Below are 9,796 nucleotides of genomic sequence, written 5' to 3'. Positions count from 1 at the left end.
AACTGCTATATAGGCTCATGTTAGTGATAAATATCCTTCTTGTATTGTGTCCCAGATGTGCCCATATAACATTCCTGTAATCCCAAAGCTGGCAGTGAGATCTGTCCAAATTAAAGACATGAGAATCCACCTCCCTTCCAAAACCTCTGGATTGTCTTTGTTGAAATATCGATTACTCATCACTGAATCTTTCAGTGTTTGCAACATTCATACAAGTTTGGCAATGTTTTTCTTTAATCATATAAAACTGCCTCAGCCAAGAGGTTACACTTTGACCACTACAACACTGAAGGTATAGAGCATGATATCTAGCATATCATACATACAAAAACTAAATTAAATAATCATAATAATTATGCATATATATTATATTTAAGTATGTAATTATGCTATTTAAGTATGATAGCTCATAATACTTAATTAAGTTAATGGCATACCAAAATACTCTAAGAAACTGCTTCTCCACTCAGCATGTAATATAACTAGTTACTTAAGTTCTTTAAGTTAAGCCTGGACATAGGTATTTCTTTTTAAGAATTAGTTCATACTTTTTAAAAAACAAATTATTTTGTTGGCATCTATTCCTTAAAAGTGGAAGGTCCCTCCATTTTCTAAGGTAAATCCTTGCAGGATGCAGTCTTCAGCATGTGCAGTTAGTAGTGGCTTGCTTTTTCCTTAAGAAACTGGGACTAGGCCTGTGCTCAGACATGACTGTAGATTATATGGTTGGGATCAAATGCTTTGAGGAAAAAAGAATATCACCAGTGTAAAGAAAATGGTAGCAGTTCACTTGCCTTCCCCCCCACAGGTGAATCAGATACATTTCCAGTTGTCCTGGTTTCGGCTGGGATAGAGTTAATTTTCTTCCTAGTAGCTGCTGTAACCACTACACCAGTGTAAGGCAAACACTCACCAAAGCTGTTCAATGAAAAAGTGTTGCTGATATATTTGAAAGGGTCATAACAAACTATTTAAACCTTTGTAAATAAGCTTTTAGCTAAGAATGCAGCACTGTACTTAGGAGAGGCAGGTTCTTAGAATCACAGAATCATTTTGGTTGGAAAATACTTTTAAGATCATTGAGTCCAACCGTAAACCAACGTTTGTCACGAAACAAAACCGGACTGTGTCAGACATCTTGCGGGGGGGGAGGGGAGGGTGGGAATAAAAGGAAAAAACCAAACCTGTAATCCTATGGCCATCAGCTGAATTACTCTACGCTAGAAATTTAATGAAGCCTCTAAATGTGCAGTGAATGTCCGTAAATACTCTCTGCTTTTTAGAAAGGCTTGTTTTACTTAGGGATATCAGATAAATAAATCAGTTCCCTAGTTCTGGGACATAAAAGTCTTCCCCCGACCTGGGAGGGGGAGACCCATAATACTATCTTGTCCAGTTAAATATCTGGCATGTCAGCAAGTTTGTAAACATTGCCTTGGCGTATGTAGAGTGCAGGACAAAAGGTCTGGGAAGGTGGGGACAATTTCATTAAAAGCCAATTCAAGGAGTTTGGGATGGCAAGTTTAACTGACCTTTGTTTTAAAATGAGTTTTACTCTCTCAACCCATTTGCAAAGAACCTCCACGGGAAAACCTCCCCTTATCCTTTCAATGGCACTGAATTACAGAATCACAGAATCGTATAGGTTGGAAAAGACCTTTAAGATCATCAAGTCCATCACAGCAGTGATGCACTAGTTAATTGCAGTATGGTTTCATCTAACCTACATTCAGGTTTGGTTTTTTTCCTTCTCTTCTAGAAGTTTGTATATCACAGTGAAATATGCAACTGTTTCTTCTTCTTGTCTGGCTTACAAGATCACAATAATTTTGTGAATAAACTGCAGCATGGACTTTTTTAGTTTAGTGCAAGGCATATTGTTTTCGAAGAAACAGTTACTGCAAAGTTACAGACTCAGCTGACCCTTGGAAGAAACAGAAATACATAATTACTTACTGTAAGATAATCTGCCGTTGGTTCTACTACCATATTTTCAATATTTTTCCACCAAAAAACCTCTTCTGATTTCAAGTGGAGCCACATAAGACTGTGCAAAAGGACAAGTAATAATCTGAATCATATGAGGTCATGTTTTCAAGGAAGGAGAACCTCACTTCTGATCATATATCCTCCTCTTTGTTCTCTGGACACCATTCAACAGGAACAGCAATACTGCCAGCCTCAAGGACATGGGAATGCTGCACTACACCCCAGAACAATGGCAGCCCCAGGGCCCCTCTCAGGTGCTCTGTGTACATCAGGTAAGGTTCAAAATGGACAGTTCAAAATAACCTTCTCACAGGGGATACATTTATTCAAGCATCCTTCCTACCCAAGCTCAAGCACCAAGTACCTGGCTGATTCACCAAGCCATAAAGACTTCCATCCTCTCATCCTTCACCATCCACCTAATATGAAAGCAGATACCCTTGCAGTTCATCCGGACTTCTGATCCATTAAAAAAAAATTGCTTCTGAAGAAGCCAGTAGCACCCAGTTTTATGGGGTAATTTCCTTTTGTACCAAAAAAGTATTTCCAGATACAAGACCTTTCAAGTTTACTAGCAGTCCCATCATTCTTTTACAAACAGATGGGGAGAGATACACATGCCTAATTTATCTTTCCTGTACTATTGCTTATTCATGACATATCAATCATGCCCTTTCCTTTTACTCCCCTCTCTATAAGCAGAGATTGAGAGATCTTATTTTTTCCTCCATTGCACATCTCTGGACTACCACTACGCCAAACTAAATGTGGCACTGAAAGAGAGGGTAAACTGCCACTTTACAGAACAGCATTCAAAAACCAGGAAAAAAAATCAGGAAATTGAAATATTATGTAAAATTGTGTTTCCCAATTATAGTAATGCACTGTTATCTGCACTGGACTTTTTTTTGGTTAAACACCAAATTTCACATGCTTTTGAGCAACCCTGCTGTGTAATACCAACCAAGTTACAGACTGTCTTGCTAACACCCAATACACTGAATGTGCAATATGCTAAGCATGTGAAAATTTTGTTTTTCTAAGTTTACCACTAAAGTTATCAAACTGTTTTTGTAAAGTGGCTTCCTGTGGTATTATTAAAAAGATGTTGTCTAGTTGCAAACAACAATTCTGACTGCAAATAGCTATTTGTTCCTTTTGATAAATATGTAAAGAAGGACAGATTATTTACTGATTTAATGTATGTACTGGAGCAACCTCTTGTTCTAGAATCAGCTACTCCAAAAGGCAGCCAAGTAAAACCATAAAATTATTCTCAGACCTTCTCCCAAACAGATGTGATGAGTCTACGTGTAGATATTTAACATCATCCTTAATTACTTCTTTCACAGATCTAGCTGCATTCTTGATCCCTCAAGAAGTACGACACCATGATACCTTTTGCTGAATAGCTGGCCAGTAGCACTTTAAAATATTCTTGGATTCTTACAACATAGGATCCATATCCAGTGAAAGTCTATCTGATACTGTCTTCTTGCAGCAGTACGGTTTAAAGAAATGCTGTTCACCTTTTTCTGGTGCTATTCCTATACAGCTAGGACTAGAGCTGCCTACAGCTGGTGTGCAGGTATACTGTTCTTATTCCTACTCACAACAGAGCTGTTACATCAAATTGTTTTGCACTGGCAACCATACTAGTCCTCCTACTTTTGCTACAAAGCTTTTACACTGACTTCTGGGTATTCAGGATTTTCTAGAAAGTTGCCAGAGTTGGTTTCTGTTTCAAGGACTAAGAACCATTCAGTATCTCAGACAAAGTGACAGAATAGTTGTTTTTTTTTTTTAAAAATAGTGACCACTCTGTCCAATTCTTATTTTTCTTTCTTTATTTATTGTACATACAAAAACCATACCATACATATTTTCTCTCCATAAAAGTCAGGGCCAACATTTTGAAAATATGGTTCTGAATGCTACAGAACCACGTTCTTTTTTTAAGTAATGAGTGTGTAGTTATGTTTCAGGGGCTTAATTTGTAGCGATGCTATTTTACCCCAACTTCCAGTCACGCTGCAGGTTGCTCATCACTTTTGAGAAATGAATCCACAAGTATCTTATTTTTAAAAGTTAAATAATCCCCAAGAAAATGAGGTAACAGAAAAATAACTCTTTGGGGACAGAATGGCTGCTGGCCTAAGCCAAAGTTCACTGCTGTCCATGGACGGGTTTAGTGACTCCAAGACGCCTCACGGCTGGCCCCTGAACACAAAGGGTGGACGCAGCCGCTTATGTCACTGAGTGTCCATGGCAGGAAGATACAGCAGCGACAACAGGCTTTTCAGCCTGCTTCCAAATACCCTGGCTATTGGTAGGGGTTTTCTTCAATGATACCATAATCCTGTTCTTTTAAAAGCCAAGCTGTCTTCAGAATGGGCTAGCACCATTTATCATATCAGTCTTGATGGGCATGACAAATTCGGGTATTCTCCATTTTTGTTTGGTGAAGAGTATTCTCAGTATTAAGTTACAATCGGAAATCCTGAACGCAATGAATTTATCCATAGAATGCTGTACAACTAAATGCCAAACAATGAGAAGAATAAAAATCCACACTGCAGTACATAATTCTCTCTCGCAAATAGCATGAATTCAGGATCCAAGAACTAAGGTAAAAGGTTATTGCTGAGCAATTCTATTCAGGAACTCAATAACTGTAACACAAACCAACCAGAAATAATGTCCCACATCAGTCTGATAGCAACTGCTTAACAAAGGAAGACTTCTGCTTAAAGTCCTTATGCAAGTTACTATTTTTTGTCTAAAGAATATATTGCTTCCTCTCTATTGCTCTGAGTTTACTCAGCAGTTTATAGTACCCGCAACATGGAGGATTTTATTGCTCTTGTGCTAAAAACATATTTCCTCTTATTGCTGAAATCTTACTGTTAGGAGAAATGGTTAAAAAAGAAAGAAAAAAAGACAATTAAAAAAAAATCTTCTCCCAAGCTTTGAGGACGAATGTGTGAAAAAAGAGACTACAGTAAATTTTGCCCATCAAGATACAACCTGTTACTAACTTTGGGTCAAGAGCGTTAATAAATAAAAATGTACTTCAATTCTTTAAACTAAATTACGCATTAAAAAAAAAAGTCTTGTCATTACGATGGAGATACAGAAGATACTTCACTGTACATAGAATGATGAATCTATGGTCTCACACATGGGGGGTGTTTGATGGGACAACAAAATGACAGAATCCCGCAAGCTGACTGGATTTCTGCCAGTTTCAGAGGGATCTTGGATAGCCACTGGCACCTCACCATGCAGAACAGGGGCCTACGCTGTAACTCTGAGGTGATAGTAGAGAATTGCTTAATTCTGCAGGGTCTGAAAAGTGGCTGCCTGTCAAGCATTGCTTTTGTGCAAGTGAGGTAGGCAGCTTTGTACCCACATCTCTGCCCTACTCCCAAGAGTTCATTCACAGGTGTCTTATATAGCATCTATCCAGTACTGCAAACCATGTTAAAGTTTGGTCTCACAACTGTGGGCAAACCTACGTCATTGACTTCCAGAAGGATTTTCTGGCCTATGCTGCACAGTTTCAATTTAAGAACATATTTCTGGAAGAGACAACATCCTCACTGGAGGCCACAGCAGTAGCTTGGGAGGCATAATCATATTTCACATCTGTTTGTGGTGAAAGGTAACCATGCGCTACTCAAACGAGGGCAAATCACACCCCTGCGAGCTAGCTTCGTGGGACTTCTAGAATTAATCCTTCTTTCCTCCATTTGACTCACACTGCTCCTCAGGAGAGGAACTTCCAATTACAGATCTCTCTGCTCTGGCAGAAGGAAAAGGTTGGCTCGCCTGGCACTCTGGACAGCCTCTGCGCATTTGAGCAGCCTGTGGAGTGAGGAAGATGACAAGGACACTAGGTGAGCCAGCATGAGAAGAGGGGACCACGTTATCTCCCCCTCTGTGCTGTTTTTTTCTGACTTCCCTACCACCCAGATGTTGTGGAGAGAAAAACACTAGTGCCTGTGGGGTTACCCAAGAGGATGAGAACAGGTCTACATAAGCAAAACAACAGTTGCCCTCAGGACTGAATTTTGGTCACAGTTGTAGCTGCTCATCTTCATCACACTTTTTAGCAATTTGGTACAGAAGAACAAATGGGGGACAAAAAGGGGGTGTAAACTTTGCATGACTTATTTTCTGCTTTTAAAAGTGCCATTCTACATTATTCAGCCTCTCTACATTATGCAGCTCATGACTTTTACTGCCATTTATTCCCAATACTTTGCATACTTGCAAAACTGCACGCATACATAGCATGGATATTTATGAAGTGATTATTTCTTATACAAAAATTAATAACAAAGTGCAATGACTTGAGTTTCATTAGCATTCAGAAGTAGATAAAGAACACCAATATCCTACACTGAGCAGGGGCCATAGTCTAACTGTGCTGAGCATCTGTAAATCACAGTGAAGCCAAGGGAGCTGCAGGTTCACAGCTCTACTGGACCATGCCATGCAATTATTAAACTAATCAGATTACAAAGTAAGAGCCAAATATCATGAAGGTTGAACCAAGTAAATAATGGAATTTGAGCCCAGCATTGCAACTAAAATTAATTATTGCTCATAAAAATCTCTACAGAGCCTTGTTTACAGACAACTCATTCACATTTGAAATTCAGCTTTGTGTATAGCATATGATCCTTAACGTCACAGAAACTTTGCCACAAAAAGCCACAGTCATCCAAACGTCCATGTGAAAAGGACAGATTCCATTTGGAAAAATCCAGACCAGCAACACAGTTGTCTCTACTATCTATACTATACAGGTATATTTTTTCATTGAACTGTAAATATTGCTATTTTTACACTTGAGTTTGTTGGTTTTTTTTTTAAACTGTAATGGAAGATACTGAAGCAACAATACAGTATGCTGACTTTGACATTCAAGGGAATATAACCTCCTACTGATGCCAGGGCATTAACACATTGAGCTCCCATCAACACTAATGGAAGTGGTACTATAAACTCCCATGCACTGACATTAGGGTACACCTTAAGTTTCAAAAAGACATCTGCCAGGAAGATTTCCCTCTCTGACAATCAAGTCTTCAAATTAGAAAACAATGTTTTATTTCTAGTGCATTCTAATGTGGCTTCAGTAAAAGGTTAGAAGCAGTTTGAAATTTAACCATTCATGAGAGGAAGCTCTGCTTTTTAGACCAGAACTATCATCCTATAATGAAGTCAACAGACATGCATACAGTGTGAAGAATCACAATCTGTAATGGATGAAACTGCCAGAAAAGGAGAAAATATTGTTTCATGTTGCAGTTCTGGTTGCATGCAATTATGAACCAGATATGCTCTGAGAATTTATAAACTTCAGTATTTTAAATTATATAGCAGAACAATGAAAACAAGCAGTAATAGTTTTGACTTGATAACAAACTTAAGGGGAACCCTTTCATGTAGATGCTAAATAGGTGTTGCAAGCAATTTGTAAGTTATTTTATTAGATATTTTCTTACACACTTCTGAAAAGATAAACTTGTCTGAGAAACTTAGTGTTGCATCTATTACAAATGCATAGCCAAAAGAGGCCATATTGTTTCATCAATTTTGAAGACTTCCCCTGAATTCGTTTTAAAATTAATGGGATAATGAGCTCTGATGTCCAATATCTAAGTGAAAACATACAGCTGACTCTTGAAAAGGAAGGCAAAGCACATCTTCTGTTTTAACATCCAGCCAGAACTCAGGAAAGAACAGGTAACCCTTTAGAACAATTACCAAGCTAATTCATGCTGAGATGTAAAATAAAAAGCTATACAAGTACTTCCTCACTTAGAGCAAATTTGTTGCACTGAGATTATTACAATAAATACCATATAAATCAGTACAATTGGCCATTATTTTGAAGAGTATTCTGATGATATACAAATAGGGTAACAGGATTTGTGTTTTCCTTTTTTTTTTTTTCTGTTTTAAAAAGAATTAAAGAGGGGGAAAAATATCCTGAAAACAGACTGTAACATGCAGTATGACTAAACTCAATCACATAAACAATTTCAAAGGAGGTATGCTGTTTCAACCTAATTTTAATTAGCAAACTTAATGTAAAATCATGGCAAACATGGCAAAGTCTGGGTAATGTAACAAAAAGACCCTGAGCAACATTATAAATCTGTAAGAACACTGATTATTTGGATTTTGGAAATCTCCCTTAAACCACTCGATTCATTTTGGTCACTGGGGTTTTCTGTTTACAAAAAGGTCAGTGCATCCTGTGGTTTTTATATGAACGCATCACACACCATTTAATGAATGCATCTAAACCAAAGACAGCATCGCAAGAATGTCTGGAAAGTAACATGTTAAGGAGCGTCCTCCTAGCTGCCAATCAGACATCACTGGGTGATCTTGCTCTCTGAGACAGGTTAGAAGGAATACAGCCACAACAGATGAGCCAAAGTGCTTTCTGTATCTCCTGGTTTCTAAAAGCATATATTACAGGATTGATGATGGAATTGTAGGTAGCTGGCAGGAGGGTGGCATAGGTGTATATAGAAGGATAGGTGTAATCTGCTATTAAAGAATAGAGCGTAAAAGGCATCCAGCAAGCAGCAAAAGTCCCCAAAATAATGGCCAAAGTAGACACTCCTTTTCGGGTGGTCACATAGTGGGAAGTGGCCAGGAAATGGTGTTGCAAGGCAATCTGATGGGCATGGCGCATCACGATTTTACAGATTTGAATGTAGAGCTGCAGCATGAGGGCAAACATAAGCAAGAAAGAGACCGAAAGGACAGCTGCATTATTTTTAGTGAGTGGTCTGATAACACTGCAGGTGGATTCATCTCTGAGGCAGTTCCAGCCCATTACAGGCAGCAGTCCAATACAGATAGATGCTCCCCAGAGCAATATAAGCATGACATAGGTAAAAGTGACAGTCCTCTCTGAATTGTAAGTCAAAGCGTAATACAGGGAGAGGTAACGATCAACAGTAATAGCCAGCAAGCTGCCGACAGATGCTGAGAAAGAGGCAACAATCAGTCCAATCGTAACCAGTTTCGTAGCTTCTGATTGCAGTAGGTATGCAAAAACGAAATTGATGATCAATCCAATGCCCGCTAAGAGATCTGCCAGCGCCAGGCTGCCTATCAGGAGGAACATGGGGGCACGAAGACTGGGATTATGGAAAATGATAAGAACCACAACGGCATTTTCGCAGGAGATAAGGGTCCCTGAAGTACACAAAACAATGTCCCAAGGGTTTACCAAAAGCTCTGGCTCTGGGTCTACGACAGGAACCAGGGAGGAGCCTGCGGCTGAGGCATTCTCGGTAGAGCTGGCTTCTACATGATCCTGAGGCAGCCAGCTCAAATTAACCTTCAGATCTTCATTCATTTTAACCCCTGTCTTCTTCAACGGAAAGATATTTTTTTTTAATGTTCAGACACAGCACTGGATAGAGTACCCCCGGAGCATGCAACGCCCTAGACGATAACACCAATCTAATATGCAGGCAGGCACTTGTTACATAAATGTGACAATAAAAAACCAAAACAAAACAGAGGGGGAAAAAATATTTACAACTGCCCGAGATTATCTACCAAGGGAACGACACACGGAGGCTGAGTGATCCCAACGGTAATTCCCTTCACCTGCACAGGGCAGAAGGCAGAGGCACGGGAGGGAGCCCATAAACGATCTACACCCCCCCCCCCCGCCAAACACTGCAATTTGGGGTGGGGGCCGGCTGTGGGGCGGTGTAAACCCCGTTATTCAGCAGCCACGGTTTCAAAGTGGGATTATTTTTGG

At 39.3% G+C, this 9,796-nt stretch overlaps 1 protein-coding gene across 1 annotated transcript; it reads right to left on the bottom strand.

Moving 5' to 3' along the window:
* Positions 1 to 8,377: 8,377 nt before the first annotated feature.
* On the bottom strand, positions 8,378 to 9,443 carry GPR12 (G protein-coupled receptor 12). The gene has a single exon (XM_072854874.1). It carries the CDS (start codon positions 9,380 to 9,382, stop codon positions 8,378 to 8,380), a length of 1,005 nt encoding a protein of 334 aa, XP_072710975.1. The 5' UTR covers positions 9,383 to 9,443.
* Positions 9,444 to 9,796: the final 353 nt, after the last annotated feature.

This window comes from Ciconia boyciana, chromosome 1, assembly GCF_034638445.1.
Source record: "Ciconia boyciana chromosome 1, ASM3463844v1, whole genome shotgun sequence".
NCBI classification, from domain to species: Eukaryota; Metazoa; Chordata; class Aves; order Ciconiiformes; family Ciconiidae; genus Ciconia; species Ciconia boyciana.
This window is presented reverse-complemented; position numbering and strand designations above follow the sequence as displayed.

Bases quoted from the DNA above. Each gene is read 5' to 3' on its own strand.
- GPR12 (XM_072854874.1), bottom strand. From the start codon at position 9,382: ATGAATGAAGATCTGAAGGTTAATTTGAGCTGGCTGCCTCAGGATCAT.